Below are 23,787 nucleotides of genomic sequence, written 5' to 3'. Positions count from 1 at the left end.
TGTAAGTCTAATTTTAATTGTTGAGTGAAAGGTGCAGGCATGCAACTTCCAAGTGATTAGGCACTTTATAGAAACTGAGCAAGTTAGCGTACATGTTTTAAGCCTTTAAGAAGCTAATTTTTTGCCTCAAATAATGATGTTGGGTAGAAAAAGTGGTCTTGGTGGATCGAAATAATATATGAACCTTCGAATTTAGAATTCCATCCTGCATTAAGAACGCATCGAGAAATGAAAAACTATAAAAAAAATAACCGTATGCGTTACTCGAGTTCTGTTTGCTTTACGTGACTCTCAAAACACCATACTACAAGCCAGCAATGATGAAACATCACAAAATGTTGCCATATTTATTTAAAAGCCTTTAGAATGCAAACCTACCAAATCCCTATATTCTGACACTGTGTGACTATATTCAGCACGTGGTGAGACGTATTCCGACCGCGCTTTAAATTGTACTAATACGCAATTCCAACATCCACGTGTTCAAATTCCGATCGCTGTGTGAGCTGTATTGGAATACGACATGGCTTTAAATTAGAACACTATTGAATATTGAGCACTACTTAATTAGGCTTTCAATTAACAGTTATTAAGCTTTTAATTAAGAAAATGTTAATTTTTGCACACAGCTTGAAACGAGCTGTGTGTGTCCAATTCAAGTTGTGTCGGAATTAGTTTTTATGTGTCTAAATGCATTTCTCAACTTAATCATCTATTAATTTATTTACCACTTGAAATCAGCAAATACAAGTATACTTAAAGGATTCCTAATATATTCACAGACGTATTTAAAAGTCTCAAACCATAATATTCTTTCTACACAAACAGTTTATCACTATTTGGTAGAGCAAGGTCAACTGTCAACTTTGACACATTTTTTGATGATCTCATTTGGTAGCATGCACCGTCTCTCTTTGGATCTCGACATTTTTCCGCTAGATGGCCCAGACCTAGTGTTTTGGCAGTAGTTTGATGCGCAAATGTATGATGTCACTATTTCAACCATCAACAAATGCATGGAACTAAAACAAAGCTTAATATAAAGGAAAAACTAGAGAGGTGTCAGAATTAGGTACCCATGATGTCGGAATATACCGCGTTTACCCTATAAACCTTGAAAAGGAGTTACATTTAACAAAGGGTAAAATATGATAGATGATATATTTTTCTATAAAGATCAGCATCAGTTTTTGCAGAATGCAAATTTTAACTCTATTTAAATGTCGTTCAAAGATTCAAGTATCTCAAGGGACTATCATTATTACGATGCTCAAAGTTCTTGATGAGGGACACATCCAGTCTTAGCAGATGAGTCAAATGCTTAGGCCAGAGCCAGCTGATCATTGACTACCTATGGAAGCCAGCAGACTTTTGTGAAACAAAAATGTTGTGATGCATTTGCCAATGCTGACTTGTTTCTTTTTTTAGTTTCTGGCAATGAAAGCAATTTCAAACAAGACAAAATCAGTGAGTGATATTGGTTCAAGTATTTTTATACAATGCACTAAAGCCCGATCTTGGTTTAAGTGAACAAAACGAACCCTAACTTAGTATCTTACCCACTCAATCTGGTTACACTGGACTTAAGAACATTGTTAGCATGTGGTGCATAATCTCTCTGCCTGAGAGATGAACTCCAATTTAATTTGTGTCCACTATATTTAATTTTTCAATTTAATTTGTGTCCACTATATTTAATTTTTCAATTTAATTTGTGTCCACTATATCTCATTTTTCAGAAAGTTAAATAGATGCTTTGTGTGCATGATATTGTGTTAAAATCTCCAAAAAATAATCAATAGTGGCTACTTTTTACTGGTTTGTAATAAGAGTTAACCATTACTGCCGTCAGCCATGTCATCTTTTAAGAATGCTATGAAAACTCAAAAAGTTCACAGAGAGAGACACCAAAATGAAGCTCGAGCTCACCTTGGTCCTCTTGAAAAGAAGAAAGACTACAAAGTGCGAGCTGCGTAAGTGCCTTGAACCTGTGTTTCTTAGAAAATACGGTTCAAAAATTATTCCTTTAGAGTTATGCATAGCTTGTTAAATAATATTATGGGTTAATGGAATATTTTGATGTCATTCACCCTGAACAATTTATAGTTGCTTAGAAATTTATTCATTGATCACACATTATGAAACTGCAGTATCAAATTCATTGGACTCCTTTATATTCTTATTCAAATTGCTAACATTCAACACTTTGTGTACTATACAGGACATTCCTGTGTGTGAATCAATAGAATTTTCTCTTAAAATGTGTTCCATTTACTTAATTGCTAAATGACCTAGAATCTGATATTCTGATTACCTATATGTATGGTAGGTACCTGTATATACGTATTATAACATTACATTTATTTGCTACTCATCTTCCTAAAAATTTCTTGGTGATAAAATTTTTTTCAATAATCTAAATTAAAAATTGCATTTTCTTTTTATATTTATATTGAACAAATTTTCCAGTCATCCTTTTTCAACTTGGCATATTTTCTTAGGAGTATTTTTTTTCAAAATCCTTGACAGCTCCATCATGCATGTGGAATAATAAAAAAGATTATTATGTTGTTTTATAGAAATTATTGACTCTACTTGAGTAGGTACCGGTAGTAAGTTTGAGTTTGACTTTCCAGATGAACTGGAGTAACCCATTAATTGTATTCTTGCAGAGATCAGTCTGCAAAAAAGAAACTACTGAAGAAGCTGCACAAGAGGGCTTTAGAGAAGAATCCTGATGAGTTTTACTTCCACATGATCAACAGTCAAACTGAAGTAAGCTCCATTCACTCCATATGAGTGCCACGGAAATGTGAAAATTATTTTATTTTATTTTGTTGTAATGAATGCAGCAAATGTTGAAATTTTTGATTGATTGTTAAAATGTATTATTATAATTCAAAGAAAATGTAATAGCATTGTTTTCATTTTTGCTGGAGCATTGGTGATGCCCAAAAATAGGTCCAAGTTTCTATTAATAATTGTTGCTTGCTAGTGACTGAGGTAATGTAAATGCTCAGAAAATAATTTATCATTAACCCTTGCAAATTTTACTCTCCATTCAGGGTTATGCAGAATTTTGATAAGAAATTACTATGGAAAATGTCAGCAAATGTTTATGTTTAGATGGTACACCTATAATGTAGGTGCTCATAGAGAACTCACTCCTGAGTCATTGTTTGAATTGTTTTGTTTTCTGTATGTGTAATAATGGAATTACCCTGTTTTGCAGAATGGCTTACACAAAGAAAAAGTAATCGTCAAGGAGTTGACCTGCAAGGATGTCTTGGCTGACCTGACATATGTTAAATTTAGAAGGTGAGCTTTGCTGCAGGTGTCAATTTTCTTTCAAGGATGCAGAAATTTAATTTGAATTTTGGAAATGCATTAAATTGATTATGTTGCAGGTGTCTATGTTCTTTTGTGGATGCAGAAATTTAATTTGAATTTTGGAAATTCAAAGAGAAAGTAATCATCAAGGAGTTGACCTGCAAGGATGTCTTGGCTGACCTGACATATGTTAAATTTAGAAGGTGAGCTTTGCTGCAGGTGTCAATTTTCGTTCAAGGATGCAGAAATTTAATTTGAATTTAGGAAAGACATTAAATTGATTATGTTGCCGGTGTCAATTTTCTTTCAAGGATGCAGAAAGTTAATTTGAATTTAGGAAATGCATTAAATTGATTGTTGCAGGTGTTGATTTTCTTTCAAGGATGCAGAAATTTATTTTTAATTTTGAAAATGCATAAATTGATAATGTTATTGGTGGCTTCAATAATTCATTTATTGACTTCTCTGAATTTTAAATTGTTATAAAAAATTATGTTTTTAAAGATCTTTTCATAAACATGCTGGATGCATGTGAACTTCTATAGGCATGATTCGAATTGCAAGTAGCAGTTTACATTCAAGTTGAAATACCGGTAATTTAATAATATTTTCATAACAAATTGTCCTCTCTGTTTAATTTGTTCAGTTTGCCTTAACACGTTGACTACGATTGTTTCATCTTGTACAATTATTTCATTTTTTGTACTTTTTTTAAGCAGAGTTGCCAGACGGTCATTTTTTCTGGACAAATTCCGTGATTCAGTTCTTCCCAATTGCGTTGGCCGGCTAAAATTTATGATATATAGGGGGTACTTCCTAATTAAATTTTAAATACTGCAAAAAGAAAATATATGGAATTTTTATAGCGGAACCTACAAATAAACTAATATACATTGAATTATCGGCCTTTTTTGGCCTTTTTGTTCTCGGATTTGGCCGATTTTAGGCAACCTGAATTATGTACCTACCACTACCTCCTGGAGAAATACATTTTGTGGTACGCATATGTACCAATACATAGTCAACGTGTTAACAATGGTGTTTAATTAAAAAATAATTCCTTGAAAGTTCTATCCCTTTCTTCAATTTAGCTTATGCTTCACATACGGTAGTAGTTCTTTTTGAATGTGACACAATCTTTATAAATTGTCTGCAGAATAGATTGTAAAATAACAATATTTTGGGATTGGTGTACCTTGTTTTAAATGCAGAGTAAGATATTTATGTTGTTGCAGGAGTATGGAGTGCAAGAAAATTGACAAGTTGCGTGCAACTCTTCACTTCTTGGAGCCCAGCACCGATGAGGAGCCGGACACCCAGAACACTCATTTACTCTTCGTTGATACTGAGGAAGAAGGCACGTCTGAGTTTACCTACAGCATCTTGTTGCAAGCAGTTCACTCAGAATCCGATGTATTGTTTCAATAATATTATTTTTTCACTCTTCTGTGAATGAGACGTAAAAGCTTGGTCCTGATTACTGGTATAAAGCCACACTAGCAAAAAAAAAATGCAACACATGTGCCCCATACTAGTTCTGAATGTGTCTCCGAACTCATGCTTGTTGAAAATGAGAAACATGATCCTTTAAATTCGTTTTTATAGACATAATTTTATATTTTTTTATTTAACGTATGTATGCTTTGTTCAGCAACATTTAAGGGTAAAAATTGTATTTCTGCAAAGATTTTGATTTTTATATTTGAAACGTTAATGTTTAGTTGATCCGCTTTGGGCGCCCAGGGTACAATGTCTATTGCATAAATAAAAGTACACTTATTTTCACCACATTTTCTCATTTATGGAAAAAATGCCCTATTGTGCTCGTCATGTCCGTCTGTCTGTCTGTCTGTCTGTGACTTCACGTTTTTGTCGACGAGAAAATGCGCGCTCTGTCACTCACTGCAGTGAGTACTGAGTTATATTTTTTAGTGTTGAACGCTACTTGTGGTTACAAGCATCACTTGTATACAAGTATGAATACTGTAACCTTCATTTATTGCACGTTTGTGATATTGTAATACACAACTACGTCCATTAAATTAGTCAATGCTTTTGCTATTGAAACCATTATTATTATTGTATCTGCTTGTGTGTCGTGCAGCTGGTCGCAGCGCCGCCGAACTCCTCAACACACATCCTGACCTCATGAGCCGCCGCTTCAACCGCCTCACACTCGACCAGCTCCAGCGCATGCCGCAGGCCCAGACCTACCAGAAGACAGATCTCAAGGTAAACTATCTTTTTTCCTGCTTCCTTTTGGGTCTAATTACTCTTCTGGTCCATTTTACTCATCACAATATCTACCAGTCTTTGTTAGTGTTGCCTTCTGCATCTCTTACTTAATCCGATTTCCTTGTTTTCTTAATTAAAGACTTATTAATGACCAAGTCTCGTGTAAATGTTTGAGTAGAATAATACGAATGATAAATTTGTTTTATTTTTCCCCAATTTGACTAATTTCTCACCTCACTAGCCAAAGAGAATAAAATGGAGCGATGATGTTGTAGTTTTGTTTCTGATATAGTATTAATTATTTTAACCTGGATCATGATGTTGATGGATAACGTTAACCGTGGTGCGGTGGCTTGCAGGCGGCGTCGTCAAGTAAGGCCAAGTCCTACAAGGAGCTCTGCAAGCGGCTGGAGCGCGACGCCAAACTCTGCCTCCTGCAACAGAAACTTGAGTCCAAACTCCAGCTGATGGTGAGATGCTCGTGTGAATTCACCCCCGCCTTCATTCGCTTCTTATGTTTCAGAAATACCAGCACTACAAGAGCAAAAGTAACTTCAAGTTACCAGATCCAAAGTTGGAGAAGAAAGGCACAGAAACGTCTGCTCCTGTTTATAAGTTTCCTTACATTAGAAAAAAATAGTGAATTATTCTACGTGTATGACTACCTCAGTGAATTTATTGGTTTTTATTTACAGCGCTACATAATATGAATATGATGGGTTTTGAAAACTATGTGTCAGGCCATTTGTTTCCTTCACTTACGAAGCCGAATATGACCACATATTTTACTCATCTTGTTCGTAATTGGAATTAAGCAATATTGCAGGTTTTTTCAATGAATTTATTCGAATTAACAAGTTTAAGACAGAGGACAATTAGAAGACAAAAACTTATAGATATCATTCATGGCTTCATTGCCTTTAGTTGTCAAGTTTTAAAACATTTTCCTTAGTTTAAAGTTTTCAAGGAAATACCAACGTTACTGAGTAGAACTGCAGGGCGGCTCGCTTGACGTTGATGACGCTTCTTCCAGACATTCGATTTGTCGAACGAGTTCAACATCGCTGGATTTAATAACTATCAATACTAAGCGTCATAATATAAATTAAGACTCATTTTTCTCGGAATAGATTTCTCTTCGAGTCTGGTCGTCCCGGTCGACTTAAGAGAAAAGTACCGGAAAAATGAGGCCAAGGAAAATATAGTCCCGTACTGAGTCACTCAGCGCCAGCGAGAACTTAGATTGAGCAGTACGAGGCTTTACATCACAGGTTCGGTCCTCCTATTGGCACTGCTAATAAATTAAGCTAACTCGGCAAATAGAAAGTCATCTACAAATTACAGAGACCCACAAAAAGCGCGGCACAGCCGTTTGCTCAGTCGTCACGCTAGAACAAATTGCTTCGCTTGCTTTGTACGATGCTTCCACTTCATCAAACGATTTAGTCCTAAGAGAGGAGGCAAACAAATATACTTCCAATAATTGTGCTTAATCATCGCGTTCTGAAGTATTTAGTATGGCTCAGGAACGAGTGACGCACCGCACTACTCAACGACTCCGCTAAACTTAACGCCACCCCAAGTTTAGCAATCGCCACAGCGAAGGTTTGCCGTTTATTACCTACGCGTTGTGAATTGCATGGTAAGCTCGTATAAGGTGCCGGTACCCGAGTTTTACCCAATTAAATTTTCTTGCATGTTATTTGAACTTTGAAACACGAGAAGCGTGTGTGTTTTGAATCAAAACTACCGGCGATTCACTAGCATAGTCAATGAGCGCATGCGGGTAAGATGGGTGTTCAAAGCATGGCCGTAGCCGGTAGTTGTGAGGCGTGCGAGAGTAGATAGGTGAGATCTGAAGGCACTCGGGATTACGGATGTTAAATGAGCAGCATTATTTTAATTGACCGGCGTCAATATGAACAGCGCTTAACCACAACAAAATGCATAGACTCGCCTGAATTCGACTTGACAAATTAAATAATAACAACGAAGCTAATTAGTGAATACATCACTAGGGGACATTTAGTTCAGTATGTCATGGTGCTGCTGCTCTCAATTATGAAATGACATGTATAAAACCCCCTAAGTTGATTCGTTCCCAAAACTATGACACGGAAAGACATTTCATTTAAATATGTGAAAAAGATCTCGTAGTGAAGAATCTCGTCGATCACGCATCACTCCGAGTCTGTTTCAGTGTCCGATGAAAGATCGTCTGCAACAGAAAAACAACAGCTTGGATTAAATCAATGTGATAAGAGTTGGTCGCTGGATTACACCAGAGTGACGTGAGTTGATCTGATATGCTTAAATTAGATCAAAGTGATAAGTTAGCCAGAAATTTTGTTATGCAATATAAGCTCAATCGGTTCCAAGCTCAAGGCAATGCGAGCCGAACAATGTAGGGCCTTTGAGACGGACTTTATCACAATATACTGAAAATATAGTATCCTTTATTCTGAGATATTATGTACCAAAACAGCGAAATAAAATGAGTTAGCTTAAAGGACGTTAAAATGAACGCACTGAAACGTTGGAGGTATTTACCATTCAATAAAAATAGTCACGTAATTGGCGCTTTGACGATCACTCGGCCTCTGGTCTCTCTTCCTCGGTAGCGTCCCCAGCCTCTTCCTCTTCTTCTGTCAGGGCAGGGAGGGTCACTCAAAAAATTCTTTATCCAAAAAGTTGATCTTTTTAAACAAGGTTCGGATAAACAGAGCGAAGTTAAAAATTTCGAAACATTAAAATTAATAAAACGCGCACGGGTGTCAGAAAAAGAAAGGTAGTTCAAAAAAATTTTCATTGCTGGAAAAATGAAGGTTTCATGCTTAAGACAAAAGTTAATAGAAAACAATTTGGGGGAAAAAATCAGCACGACAGCGGGAAACTTCCCACCGCCATCGGAAGAGCGGTGACCAGTGGAATTTTTACCACTTCGAAGGAATGACACGGGTGGTGTGAAAAAAAAAATTATTTGTCCATTATTGCGTTAATGCTTCACAAAGGCTTAGTCACCTTCTTGAACTGCTGACACTGGAGCTGCATCTGGAGTCGGTGCAGTTTCAGTTGGGGCTGCCTCAGGAGGTTCGACTGAGGCTTCCGTTGTCACGCTCTGTTAATAATAAATCCTATTTAGGCAAAAATTCCTGAACATTTATTTTTATTTTTTTCTTTAAGCCATTTGCGAGACGAACTGTTTCAGGGAAATCAGGAGTTGAACCAAAAACGTGCTTTGTGAAAACGTGATAACCAAAATGTCGAAATCACATCGCCACTGAATGCTCTCACAGGATTGCAATATCATCGATGAGAATAGCTAAAAAGAACTTGTCAAAGTGAAGCTGAACAATAACAGCAAAAATTTCATCATTGAAGCAAATTGCAATCAATTTTATGCGAGACTCAAATAAACGACCGGGTGATGCTAAATGGTCCTGCAGATCCTCTATAATTCAAAGCATTCAATACAGTTGCAGTTTAAAATCATCCAGAATCTTATGCTTTCGTCCATTAGGAAACATACACGCCACGAACTAATATTTCAGAATAATTTTGAGTTGCTTTCTGTTAATTAAAAGTAAATACTAAGTTTAATATAGGACCATAAACCCAACTTGGGCAGCGATGTTATGCTTGATCCATCGATAGCTTTATTGAATATTGCACGTACTTTTGGCAGCATCATCATGCTTTCGCTGCTTTGAGATCTAAGCGAATTAAGTAAAAAAAATTGTTAAAATTGTTCTATGCGATCCACCTCTTGAGCGGAGAGCACCTCGGCTTCAGGAGGCACGGGTTCCTCGCTTGGGGCGTCACTGCTCTGAGGAGCCTCCTCAGTGGCCGGACTGCTGGCCTCCTCCACTGCCGCCTCTTCCGGTGCAGCGGCCAAATCCCCGTTCTTCTCCACCGAACTCTAGGGCAGACGACAGCACTGATAACAATGCGAACTTTATCTCTCGAGCTTAAGACGATGCAGTATTGCTTATCTTAACTATAATTTTTTATAAAAATATGTTAGTACATCAGCTAAGAAAGAATGAAATAAAATTGGTCAATGTGGCTTTACAATAACAGGGAGGTTATTGCACGGAACAATTTTTTTGACAGAATACGCGTTTCTTCCTGACTAGCTGACATGAAATGCAAGGGCTGAAGCATGTTAAGGATAAGGATTGAATGTTAATGCTAAGCTCACCTTATTTAGGACGTGTTAGTTAGACATCAACGGTGTGTTAATCGCAACAATTCACTCGAACGCCACAACTGTTCTTCATGCTAGGGACAATCAGGGTTATATATGGCAATTGCCTTTCTGCGAGCAACAGCGCCCCAAGTCCTGGCATCTTTTAAATGAGCATTTACGCGAAGGGAAAAAATGAGCAATAAAAAATATAATAATAAAGAAAGATAGAAGTACTGCACTCCTTTACTTTATGAATATAGTATTGGGAGTATATTTTTCTATACTTTTAGTACACGAGTACAATATATAATGTAGGTACTTTCACTGCACGAGTATATCTAACAGGAAGGCTGAATATTGAAAATAACATTACAGATTTACTACTCCATTATATCTATTGATGAATTCGGCTAGTTTCAGTCTTCTGTGCGTAACAAAAGGACATTTGGAGTCAGTATGGCAAGCAGGAGTTCAGGTATTAAAAGGAATATAAGCTCATGCGAGCCATTCGACAAAGAGGGGAATAGAACGGCACAAGCATTTCAAGGTTAGTGGCGAATAAGCTCACAGATGATCTCATCAAGACGTCATTTATTAATCAATCCACTGATACATTGTTGTGGCTCACGTACAAGTAGTAAAAGAGAGAAGGTTGGGTTAGGTTAATCGTAGCACTGAGCTGAGCAACTTTAGTTCAGGACAAGCTTCGTAATATATTGTGATGCAGTCAATAGCATTCAGCAACCGCAGAAGCATTCAATAAGAAATTACATGCTGACAAATACTCTGTAAGTACGATGAACATAAAGCTACGGTAAAACAATCGATTGATAATTATCTGGATCCCAGGATTTAAAATGTCATAATAATACAATGAAACACACACGCAAACACAGGAAGTTAAATGAATAGGTACACACAGACATTTTTTTTGGCCTCGTAAGATTTGAACTTTTCGATGGAAGGAGATGGCCGAGTAATTGCTAACAGAGGCAGTTTCTGAAAATCACTCAAAGCGCTATTTCTTAGAAAATATGAGAAAATTATACAAAAATAAACATGTTCTTTATAAATAAAGATATGAAACAGAAGCTTACTTATAATTATTAAAATTGCACGGAAACTTATACTAGAAAGATGCGCAAAGCAACGACATTGCTAATAGAAATAAAGCACCGAAGAGAATAAACGCGTCGCAATGAGGAGAGCAATATCGTCTCGGGAATGATGAGCTTAATGATGAAGCTAGGAGTTACTGATGTCGAATATTTTGCCGGCAGAAGCATACTTTGGGTTCACGCTGACATGAGCGGCGGCAGCACAAGTCATAAGGTGAGCTGATAGGCTGATCGCTTGCTCATCATTCAACGCTCAAAGTTAAAAGTACAGAAAGAAAATGTGTTTCTAGGAACAGTCCAGAATGGGGAAGACACAAAACAAAATCTGGAATACAACTTTGAGTTGAAAATCTATCTGAAGACGAACTGTGTCTCCTGCATGCACAAGTCACGAGTACAAAACTTGCGAGCTTGGAGGCCAGCAACAGAACTTCTGACACGCCATCCAATGGAAAGAAGCGAGTAATAAAATGAGCTTTAATCCACGATGAAGACTTGATTGAACTAACATACTGTCGAATATTAGCGGGACATTACCAGTCATCTCATACGTCTATTTTAAAAACTAATAAGTAACAGACCTTAATAAGAGGAAAGGGAGTAAAGCATGAATGACGCGCAGGAGGTGTGTTGTTTATCGCTAAGCTGAAGACAAATCACCTCCATGCTTTATAATTTCATGGAATTAACGTAATAGTGGAATACTGGACAGTGTAAACTTCTGAATATAGCGTTAGACGTAACGTTTCTTAGAAAATTCCTATAGAGGCAAAACTCTAGTAGACAACGAATGTTGGAATGTATGATGTTTTCACAAGCATTATAAGGCAAGGCATTCAGAAGCACGGAATGGGGAAAGTGACCGAGCTGGTATCGCTGAACTGTTTGCCCAAGACGACTATGGATTTGTTCCCTAACCTAGGAAGTTCGCTCCCGTTGAAGATTCACGAATTCAAATAATACCTGCACTCCTGCAGTTATAAAGCCAAGATCAGACTAGTTTAAGCAAGTCAGGAAAATCACAGTAAGTTCAAAAAACCAGTACCGTAATTGAGGAAATTTCATACTCAGAATATGCCATAGCAGATAAGATATGCCATTGCAGAGTCAAGCTCCTAAAACTGAATGTAAGAATCCAAGCGCTTAGATCACTGGAGATCATGCAAGTCAATATTCAAGAGACGGAGCTAATCTAGAGACGTAATTAAGTGAATCCTTTCTTTGAGCATAAGATTGCGACCGAAATTTGTGTGAATTTTTGAACGATACAATAATTTGAAAGGTCTGTTATCGCGAGATAACTTATCAACACGTCGCAGTCCGACAACCACATCTTATCTCGATAAGAGTACTTTAATTGCATAATGGAATACCCCAAACCAACATGAAATACGCCAAATATTTTTGGAGCTCGATATTAACCAAAGAGCTTCAATTTAGTTTCAAAATTGTCAATGGAAGTCATTCTTCGCTTGAAATTAATAAATCCAAAGATCGAGCTAGCACGACACTAGCGAGCGAGAATTACCATCTGGATCCCATATGGTAAGAATTCCCATCCCACTCGCACTAATAGCCGTCAACAAATTAAAATCTCGGTATTTGCTTTAGATAAGCGTTCTCAATTACGGCAGATCCTCCTACAAGCTTTAATTCCCTCGCTAAACAGAATTAAGAGCGAAGAAAAGTATGCAGCCCCGAGCAGAGCGGAGGTGGGCGGTGAGGTCTAACACGCCCCCACCTCTCTAGCCGGCACGCCGTTCGCTAGCGGTGCCGGGTCTTCCTTCTGTCGCTCCTGGGCCTTCTTGCGGTCTTCGGGCAAGATGCCCGTGATGCCGATCTTAATCAATTTCTTCTCATCTTCTGACAGCTTCAGAAAATCCCCCAGGGTGTCGCATTCGTTGGCCATATCTAGTTGATCAAAGTCCTGCACATATACGAAATTGGTCACATTTTAAAGTAGGGCTGAATCTGGCGCCTGCGGCTATTGTTGAATTGGGAAGGAAAGATGCTGGTAAAAAGTGAAAGTCTGTTAAAAGTCTAAATTCTCCCAATGCTTTTTTACCAATCAAAGAAGAGTTTTTCCCCTTTGTCTCTTGTGGCCAACAAGACAGCACACACGACACACAGGGAGTTACTGTACGTCACACATAGGTAAAGCTCCAATTAAAAATCGTAGCCAATTACCCCAGACGTAATCTTACCACATAAGAACGCAACACATTGCTCCAGACTGAAGTTAACAACACAAGAACGCAGCGATCACTCCAATCCTACACAAACGGCATTTTATCCTTCACGGTAGCAAATTCCACCTCAGATGGCACATCAAGCGAATAAAATTGAGCAAAATGACCCAAACGACACCTCGCCCCAGACAGCACCTTACCTCAAACATCACTCCACTTATCACTTATTTAAAACCCACTTTTGACTTCACAATCGTAGGATTTTTTTGCAATAAAAAACCCAGCTCGGGTGTGTGGGTGGGCAGTTCCCGGGACAGGTCCCCAGTGCAACCCTGCCCCAGACAGCACCTCACTCCAGACAGCACCTCACTCCAGACAGCACCTCACTCCAGACAGCACTAGCACCTCACCCCAGACAGCACCTCACCCCAGACAGCACCTCACCCCAGACAGCACCTCACCCCAGACAGCACCTCACCCCAGACAGCACCTCACTCCAGACAGCACCTCACCCCCGACAGCACCTCACCCCAGACAGCACCTCACCCCAGACAGCACCTCACCCCGCAATAGTCAGCCTCGTTGAATATTTGCGGCGTGACAGGGACTTTAGCGTTGGGTTTAGGCACGGCTGTGGTTGTCATGTACTCCTTCGCCTCCTCTTGACTGGGATCCGTGATGTCGATGGCAACGTACGGGATGTTTTTGCTCTCCAGGATCATGATGGTGCGCTGCTGGTTCTTCTTGATCTGCACGTAAACGAACTCTCATTAGGACTCGGGGAACATGTAGCAACGCGAGGCAATAATGGCAGGGAGGGAAATAAAACGGCATAAGGTCAGCATAAGCAATGTTAAATCGTCGTAAATCCAGATCTTACTCATAAAATTGTTTGGTGTAGTGTTGCTAAATAGATGGATAAATTATGGACAAACGATGCGCAATCATTGTTTGTGTTATGTGAACGCAAGCGTGCAAGTGTGACTTAGCATCCCGCAATATTTGTTGAATATCAATCCCAAGTGAGCAAATGAAGAGCCGTAATATACATCGCCTAGTTAAACATGAGTCAGAATAGATAGGGTTATGGAGGTCACGAATGGACCAAAACGCGTGAAAACTCCACTACAATAAGAAACCATCGGCTAGAGAGATAAAAACTAACGAAAATTGCTAAAAACAAAAGGTGCATTGATGTAAGAACAGAAGGGAAGACTACAGCTGCAAACAACATCCTGCGCGTCAGGACGCTGCATCCTGAGCGAAAGTTAGGAGATTCTCTACCGTCCGTGCATCTCTTCTCTTGGAATTTCGACATTCGCATTAGGCTGCGATGGCGTAACACAAACTCGCAATACACGCGGCGACAGACTTTAAGCCAAGTGCACAGCATTATAACTTAGATTAATTATCCTGAACAGAAATCAATACACCACATGATTTAGAAAACCTTTTTTGTAAAGGAAACAACTTTGGTGAGGTAACACTTTTGTACCAGTTGTTATCGTAACACTTGTTAACTAATAAATCAGCTCGCCGTTCCTTTACCAGCACAGCGACCTGCTCTTATCATGTCGCGTGCACTTAACGTTTCCTCATACCAATCGCACCAACAAGGCAATGCACGATAAATTAACTGTCGGTTGGTGCAATGCGTATCCGCGTGGAAAGATATTTTCCTTGTCGCGTGGACTTTCGCTCGGCGTATCACCCTCGACTGAGAGCATTCATGTCTAGCCTGAGTTAGCAGGAAACAAACCACAAGCAAATGAGAGCGTGACAGCGGTGAGACACGCGAAGCTGTATGTGCACAATGAACAATACTTCAGAGGCGCTGTTTCACATCGCACGGGAAGAGTACAAGATACTGAGCACATATTCTTCACGCACTACTTCTCTGCATGACTGCGCTGTGCTTCAACAGCGGGATATGCTTCGGTGTGGCATGATATGAATGAACGTAATTACAGGGAATAAAATTCAATTACTTAATTGACTACTCGATCTTCAAGTATATTTGTGATGATATTCATAGCTGGCGACCGGTAAATTAGAGTTCTATGCCGGCAATAAAAAAGGGGCAAGATAGAGAAGAGCAGAAGGGCGCGCAGTTCGACAAGAGCAGCAGCGGTGATTATTATGTTTAGGACACACGAAAAAAAAGGAACTTGAGGAAGAATTAAGGCAAGTGTCGCACGGAGGGAGGAGCGGTGAGGGGAACAGGAGCGTAGTTGGCATGCCGAGGTCTGCATCGTTTAGATGCCGTCATGACGCGCGCGTCCACGACGTTAGACACAGCCGTGACACAGCCACGACACAGCCGTGACACAGCCGTGACACAGCCACGACACAGCCGTGACACAGCCACGACACAGCCGTGACACAGCCACGACACAGCCGTGACACAGCCACGACACAGCCACGACACAGCCNGGCTGGCAACGATAGCCACGATCGCATCACGGCTGGCAACGATAGCCACGATCGCATCACGGCTGGCAACGATAGCCACGATCGCATCACGGCTGGCAACGATAGCCACGATCGCATCACGGCTGGCAACGATAGCCACGATCGCATCACGGCTGGCAACGATAGCCACGATCGCATCACGGCTGGCAACGATAGCCACGATCGCATCACGGCTGGCAACGATAGCCACGATCGCATCACGGCTGGCAACGATAGCCACGATCGCATCACGGCTGGCAACGATAGCCACGATCGCATCACGGCTGGCAACGATAGCCACGATCGCATCACGGCTGGCAACGATAGCCACTATCGCATCACGGCTGGCAACGATAGCCACGATCGCATCACGGCTGGCAACGATAGCCACTATCGCATCACGGCTGGCAACGATAGCCACTATCGCATCACGGCTGGCAACGATAGCCACGATCGCATCACGGCTGGCAACGATAGCCACGATCGCATCACGGCTGGCAACGATAGCCACGATCGCATCACGGCTGGCAACGATAGCCACGATCGCATCACGGCTGGCAACGATAGCCACGATCGCATCACGGCTGGCAACGATAGCCACGATCGCATCACGGCTGGCAACGATAGCCACGATCGCATCACGGCTGGCAACGATAGCCACGATCGCATCACGGCTGGCAACGATAGCCACGATCGCATCACGGCTGGCAACCATAGCCACGATCACATAACAGCTGGCAACGATCGCATCACGGTTGGCTACGATAGCCACGATCTAATCAAAGCAGACAACGATGGCCACGATCGGATCCAAGGAGGCAACAACGATGGCTGCGATCGCATCACGACTAATAACTATGGTTTGTACTATACCTACCACCTAGGCCATCTGTATCATACATTCATAACCAACAGCATCGCTTGCTGTACAACAGCAGCTACGCCACACTTGCTCAAATGGGCCAGGAGTTGTGTAAAACTCGCTCTAATGCATAGGAATTGAGCGAGACTCGCTCTAAAGCATAGGAATTGGGCGAGACTCGCTCTAATGCATAGGAATTGCGCGAGACTCGCTCTAAAGTCTAAACTCTAAAGCATAGGAGTTACGCTAGACTTGTTCTAAAGCAGTGAATTTGTGCAAGACTCGCTCTAGAGCAGAGCGAGTCTTGAAGTAGAGGTTCGCGAAACTCGCTCTACTTGCGGGATACAAACCCGACTACTCACAGCTTCTAACAATAATAGTGTCGTAGCATCGACGCGCTTCGGTACGCGCCCCCTTATTTACCCCAGTGCACTTAGCGCTTCACTTACTTAGTAAAATTACGCCTGTTACCATATCCGATATGCCCCTTAATAATCTAAAAGGGAGCACATAAAATAATATGCAAACTAAGAAGTTACTTTATTAATTGCTCCCGCATTTATCTACTTTATTCCATCTACGATGTACGTGTGTTTAAAATCCTGGGACTTGCTTAAAAACGAAGAGGTATGATAACGCACAAGTAATCTGTAGGAACACAGCCCGCGTAACTAATGTCGCGTGTAGATAAACTAATTCAAATGAAATTGTCCAGTACATGCAATAGCGCGTTTAAGGTTGGTGCTGTGAAGTAACCTTGAGAACTAACTTGGCAGAGAACGCCGCGGCCGTGGCAGACGTGTCTCATATTATAGCGGATACTTCCGTGCACATTCATCAGTCAACTCATCAGCTCACTTGGTGGGCTCAATGTTAAGGTCAGCACTCTGATCGGGGTAGAGGGGTTCCAATTGCTGACACGGTTCGGGGCAAGGGCAATTTGATGTCCGAACTAGATGAAGGTCAACTTAATGCTCGGGGAAGATGAGTTCGATGAGAGAAGAATGCGCGTCAGGGGCATGGTAAGTTGAACTTCAATTTAATTGATATTATGGAATGGCCTCCTATCGAATGGATTATGGTTATAGTCTCCTATCTTCCCACGCTTCAGTGGGAAGATAGGAGGCAAGTCAATTTAGTGTGAAAAGGAACTTACGGGTAAATAAAGAACAGAAAAGTAGAAAGAGCTCCAACAAAAGGAATAATAGAAAAATGACGGCCAATATTAATAATAGGGAAAAAACTATAATAATATATTTTAGGGAAGTTAGTTCAGTGGCCATTATTGCTGTCAGGTCGAGCTATCACGCGTCGGGAAATATTAGGGAAATTTGCATCATTATTCATTGGCTGACATCAATATTTTAATGTAGGTTTAATGGAGGAAATCAATCAATATCAATGAAAGGGAAGGATTGACGAATGTAAAAAAGAAAATAGAAAATGTCAACCAAGAGGAATAGTTAGAGAAAGCCAATCAGGATGGAACACAGGAAATGCTAACTGACAAAAATTATATTGGAAAGTAAATGAGAAGGCGCCACAGAAGAAATGTCCCAGGGAGAGCCAAGTAAGAACATCTGTCGCAACGGCCCGAGTCCTGAGCAGCAGGTGGGACGTGAAAGCAAGCAGCGCTGCAGAGAGCGAACAGACGACGGGGCTAAAGTATGAGTGAGTCGTACGTTATTTATTCCTTAAGTCCATTGTATTCTAGACAGAGCATCGTTAACGCGGGGGCACGCATGACGACCGCAGCTGCTGACCTTTGGTTAGGAGCTGCATCACTCAGCAGTAGCAGCAGCAGCAGCGCAGCAGTAGCAGCAGAAAGGCAGCAGCATTGCGTGCATGTCGACCCTCTCTCCCCGTAATATTCTAATAAGGTAACTCCGCAAAATATAACCGACAGTGAGTCGCTCTTTCGTTGTGGTGAGCACAATTTCGAAACTCTTAATACATACGTAGCAGGAGTTGCATTTTTTACTTGCGCATATCGCTGTTGATGAGAGATGCACGCGCTGGAGTATCTTAACCTCACACATTTGGGGGCAATTTCCTAAGATTTGGTCAAGTGAGTTTTTAAAACTAATACGATCGAACATATCTGTCGCTGCTGTTAAAATATGAATAAACTGTGCAAATGCGATGCCATTTGAGTGCAATTTTTTAAGGAGAGAAAGAGAAAAAATCTCGCGAAATAAGTAATTATTGGTGCAGAAATGCGCATCAAAAACGTGCGTGCGGCTGATGGTTGCTTGCTCTAGCTCATCTGCTCAGTCACTTCTTGGTCAGCTTTCATTTATACGCGTTCCTATTTGTTCGGGTTCTGACCATTCATGAGCACTGGAAAAAATCCACAATTCTTACCGTGTGGTGATGGAAAAACGTTTGGTTAAATGTTTTTTTATTACTATTTTTATTATTATTGCAAAAATAATTATCCCGTATTTTAAGTTATATTGAAGACGATTAGAATGAACTAAATTATGGAACATTCTGTTCCTGAGCATTTGACTGCATTTCCTTTTTCCTCTGCTACAGTTTGAAGCAAAATTGCCGAAATAATATCGTGTCACCACTCCTAATGATAAGCATTACTGCTAGAGCTATCTGATAGTGAAAGCAATACCAGTGTATGGAAATACTCAAGTCATAGGATCCCATGCTTTTTTTTGTACAGGTGGTACTGTCAGTGCAAATGGTAAGCACTTTCTACAATTTCTTGCAACAAGAGTTTCAGTGACAAATGAAAGTACATTAATATCATTAGGACATAAATACATTGTCATTGTGTCATAAATACCTACAACAGTTAATGAGTATGACACAAATTTTTTGAGCCAATATTAATTTTGCTCATTTAAAGCCAGTTTCATATAATTATCAAATGACAAAAAGTTATTAAGGGAATGTGAATCCATTCAAGGAGTACAGAGAGTAAAGGTATTTAAAAAAAATAACAGAAAATATCTTCTTTGATAGTGAAAAAAAAATAAAAAATAAAGAAAATGTATGCTTCATTTCAGGAATACCCACTTAATTTGGCAAGAAAATTAACAAACTTGAGAACTTTTATGCATTAATGAGCATTATTTCCATTGGGACAGTCCTATAACACCGCATAAAAATAATGGCATAAACCAACATTTTTCCTATCTATGTAGCATACAGGAAGATAAAAAATCCTACATTTACTAGCTCTAAAAACTCCCAAAAAAATATGTAAAAAGGTGATATTTAGAAAAAGTACTTCTGCAATGGTCTGTGGTAAAAAAATATTTGCTGTATTAAAAATTTCACTTGAAAAAAAAAAGTTGCAGACAGATGTCGGGTTTGAAACTTCATTGCCAGAATTTTAGTACAGTACCTACCTCAATCCAAAAATAAATTGTGGCCATTTCTGCATGACGATGTAATAAGGGCCCTAGGGTAATAAGAGACACCCCTGAGAAAGCATTCACAGTAGAACCTTGGTTAGCAAAGGATCCAGTCAATGAAAAAAAATCTATCAACAATAAAGAATTTTCATTAAATTTACCTCACTCAGCCAAAAAAATTTCACTTGGCAAAAAATTAATGCATCATAAAATTGTGCACAGAATGTCATAGATAGAATTGTGCACTGGGCAACATAAAATGAAAAGTAATTGAATTAAACTGTGATTAATTTTTCCAAAAAATATTTCGGTTGTCACTAAAATATTCTGTTCTGATTCAGGTACCATCAAACAGGGTAATAAGGGACAGTTTTGAGCTAAATCACAGTTTAGGTTAATTACTTTTCATTCTATGTTGCCCAGTGCACAATTCTATCTTTGACAATCTATGCATAATTTTGTGATGACCAATGATGCATCAAGTTTTTATTAAGCAAAATTTTTTTAGCTGAGTGAGGTTAACATAATCAAAAGTTTTTGTTGTTAATTGATTTCTTCATTAACTGGAGCCTTTGCTAATCAAGGTTCTACTGTAAATGCATTTTTAGGGGTGTCCCTTATAACCGTGGGGGATGTCCCTTGTTACCCTGTCCTGCAGAAATGGCCACCATTATTTTTTTATTTGGAATAAAATATGAGAATTTGGCAATCATGTTTTTAAGCCAACACCTGTGTGCAACTTTTATGTAAGTAAAATATTTTTGATATGGCAAATATTTTTTTGCTACAGACCTAAGCAGCAGAGGTTAGAGGTACATTTCCAAAATCTCACTTTTTACACTTTTTTTCAGGGATTTTTTAGAGGTAGTAAATGTATGATTTCTTAACTTACTTTACGTATGCTGCATAAATAGTAATAATGTTGAATTTTATGCCAATATTTGTAGTTTTGCAATATTTTGATTAGTTTAGCTGCTACAACATTTCTATGAAATGTGAGGCAACTGTCCCAATTTACCCTGCACGCCATTTATTACCCCATTTGAAAGTACTTCAAGCCAAATAACTAATTGTCATTTCAAAACTTAAAATGCATGATGGCAGACACTACCCATAAATGAGGTAAAAACACCAATTCTTGCACATGCAGTCATATTTTCTGTTTAATGGCTATTACCTACATAATTTATTTCATAAACAATATATAAAAAGACATCATAATTTTAATTTTTGCCTACAATTTTTGAAAATTTCAAATATAACAATAGTTTTTATATTTTAACCATGATTTTTCAGTGTCTAATTTCCAATATTCTAGTTGCCTAAAAATTTCAACAGCTCACAGCCTCACACAACAGATATTTAATATTACATTTTTAGGCTAGTTTATTTTCTAATTATTCTATTATGCACAATACTTGTAACTTATTACAATGAGTAACTCAGTACTGTACCTCTAGACTGTAGTGTTCAGTGTTGAGAACTTGAGCATGTTAAAATTTAATTAGATCATTGCAACAGGGATGGACAATTTAAATCACAATCTTAAGTCAATAAAATCTTACCTCTTGCTTACAAAATCTTGAGGAAACCATATTACTCAATACTTTCTAGTTTCTACTCAATCTACTGTAGGGTGTAACCGTGTATAGGTAGGAATTAAAAGTTAATACTTAAATTAATTTAAGTAGGTGGTGCTGTGGTTATAGTAGGAATTAAAGTAGGTGGTGCCGTGGTTATAGTAGGAATTAAAGTAGGTTATAGTAGGAATTAAAAGTTGAAAGTTAAGACGTCTTCAAGAACAGACTAGACAAAGCTATGCAGATGCATAGCCTATGTTCAGTCTTAAATTAAAATGCCTAGCAGGCTGGCACCTTACTGACCAGGCAATAAGTCCAGCAGCTATCTCAATTCTCAATCAATCGTCATTCATGGAAAGATCAGGTTACAAAGGCCGGATCCCTTGTGAATCAAGTCACGAAAAGAATAAGAATAGGCAACAGGCCATGGGCCTATTTCTTCAGTGACGACACTTCTATTCTATACTATAAGTATAACACAGCAACGGTGATGGTACTGATGGACGATTTAAATCACATTATAAAAAAGAAAATGCCTTACCTCTTGATTACAAGATATCAAGGAAACGTAGACTTTGATAACCATTTTGTTTGACACAGACAATAGATATCAAACCAGTAGCCAATGAGCTTTTTCAAGGCACTAGCCACACGCACACCACACCTGTCACTCTCAGAGCCGATGTTAGACTGAGTCTGCAGTGTTCTCACTGCAGTGTTGCCAGGTCTTTTCTCGGCGAGGATACCAGATTGCCTAGCTCAAAATACCGGAAATATACCAAAAAATCTATTCTTCAAAAGCAGACTATTACCGCCAAATCTAATGAAATTATTCGTCAGCAACGTTGGTTATAAAAAGAAAAAAAAGTATCTTGTGTACTGTGCATTTATCTAACTTGACGATAATCAGCCAAATTTAACACGTTATATTTTTCCCTCTGTTTGGATTATTTTGACACTTTTATTTTCCTGTGTTTAATTACATTGTCACGTTTTCCGTTTTTTATCAGTGCCGCACTCCTCCCCTTCGCTCAACATGAGCAAGCCGCGGAAAGAGGTCATCTTCCTTTTGCTTATTTTCGTACATGCTTGCATATTGCATTTATCTAACATTTCGGGTGTGATCGCTTGTTGCGGCTAAGCAGATAGCTTTTGGTCCGAATAAGGACTCCAGTACCTTAGTTAAAATTTATTTCGTTGCTTGTTTTTCACATAAGTGACTTGTGAAAACATTCGCTCCACGAATGCATTGGAGACAGGTCAAAGTAGACGAGTGATGCAATAGGAAGCCAGTTCAAGATCAGTGAAATATTGAATGGCACCCCAGAATGCAAGTGGCACTCCAATAAGTGGCACACTATAATTCAAAATCACCATACAAAAATGGTGGAGCTTGCGTCGCAGAGATCGGTTCGTCAACCTCACTCGTCCTAGGCCATATCATCACTGATCAGTAATTAATCAAGGATTATCACTCTCGTGCTTATATTGCACTAAGCCCCTTTGGTTAAATGTTAACAATTAGATTGGGGTTTTTTCATCAAGCGGTAAACTTGCGGTTCCAAAAAATGACGGAAACCTCTAGTCGCGCCGCTCTGAAGGTAATCTATATAATCCACGCCTACGTTGGAGGAAGTTCAAACTTCAGAGGTGGAATTTAATGCAGTAAGTCAAGAAATACCAGATTGAGGCATATATACCATATCTAAATATTCACACCAGACACCATCTGAAAATGCCAGATTTGTGAAATCTGGTATAGAAATATACCATCTGGCAACGCTGGTCACTCTGCACGGTGCACCGACTGTGACGGACTGTCAGAGTTTCGGTGCGGGACTTCACCATTTGACCAATTTCAGCTAATTTATCTTTAGCTGGTAGTAATTGTTGTTAAATATCTATGCTGTTTTTATCAATACATCAATAAAAATCTTCATCTGAAATTGAAATTTCCTTCACCATAACTCTTTTATTACAAAGCTTACAAATATTTTGTTACCCATTTTACACTGTTTGTAAATAATAATCGTCATAATGAACCTCAAGGAAAAGTGAAGCAATTAGTTGAGTTTTTTCATTAAAAAATAGTTCATTGCTAATATCCAACCCCACATTATGTATATCAGTCCTCGGCAACATCCTTTTCCTGTCATATACTGTGGACGTGTTGCACATAATTGATTCACATAGTTTAAACCCTCAAATTTTCACCGATAACACCCAAATTTATGTTTGTGCGCCTGCGCCAGGTGACGATGCAGCCTTGCAGGACCGGATGTCTGTTTGCATGGATGCCGTCTCAGACTGGATGCGCTCCAACCGGCCCAACCTCAATGCATCAAAAACTGCCTTTATTTGGTTTACGATTGCTCGGCACCAGCTTCAGCTTCCGGCCAACCCAGTTCGCGTGGGCAAGGAGTTCGTCATGCCTGCATCTTTGGAACGAAACCTGGGCA

At 39.4% G+C, this 23,787-nt stretch overlaps 2 protein-coding genes across 4 annotated transcripts; one reads left to right on the top strand and one right to left on the bottom strand.

The window, feature by feature from the left end:
• Positions 1 to 1,741: 1,741 nt before the first annotated feature.
• Positions 1,742 to 6,299, top strand: LOC108665083 (probable U3 small nucleolar RNA-associated protein 11). The gene is made up of 7 exons (XM_018151802.2): positions 1,742 to 1,973; positions 2,673 to 2,775; positions 3,233 to 3,318; positions 4,566 to 4,687; positions 5,435 to 5,562; positions 5,925 to 6,035; positions 6,089 to 6,299. Exons 1-7 carry the CDS (start codon positions 1,855 to 1,857, stop codon positions 6,203 to 6,205), a joined length of 786 nt encoding a protein of 261 aa, XP_018007291.1. The 5' UTR covers positions 1,742 to 1,854; the 3' UTR covers positions 6,206 to 6,299.
• An 86-nt stretch (positions 6,300 to 6,385) lies between these two features.
• On the bottom strand, positions 6,386 to 22,017 carry LOC108665085 (SH3 domain-binding glutamic acid-rich protein homolog). Of its 3 annotated transcripts, none has more exons than XM_018151803.2 (7): positions 21,870 to 22,017; positions 13,625 to 13,810; positions 12,614 to 12,799; positions 9,329 to 9,484; positions 8,587 to 8,683; positions 8,116 to 8,210; positions 6,386 to 7,783 (listed from the first exon to the last, which is right to left on the bottom strand). In XM_018151803.2, exons 1-6 carry the CDS (start codon positions 21,912 to 21,914, stop codon positions 8,155 to 8,157), a joined length of 726 nt encoding a protein of 241 aa, XP_018007292.1. In that variant the 5' UTR covers positions 21,915 to 22,017; the 3' UTR covers positions 6,386 to 7,783; positions 8,116 to 8,154. The 3 variants fall into 3 exon arrangements, with proteins under 3 accessions (XP_018007292.1, XP_018007293.1, XP_018007294.1); XM_018151804.2 differs by having other exon boundaries at positions 8,116 to 8,207; XM_018151805.2 differs by lacking the exon at positions 8,116 to 8,210.
• Between the last annotated feature and the right edge of the window lie 1,770 nt (positions 22,018 to 23,787).

The sequence above is a fragment of the Hyalella azteca genome, unplaced genomic scaffold (assembly GCF_000764305.2).
Source record: "Hyalella azteca isolate HAZT.00-mixed unplaced genomic scaffold, Hazt_2.0.2 contig14333, whole genome shotgun sequence".
In the NCBI taxonomy this organism is placed as follows: domain Eukaryota; kingdom Metazoa; phylum Arthropoda; class Malacostraca; order Amphipoda; family Hyalellidae; genus Hyalella; species Hyalella azteca.
The sequence above is the reverse complement of the archived record's forward strand: the minus strand, read 5'-3'. Positions and strand labels throughout refer to the sequence as shown.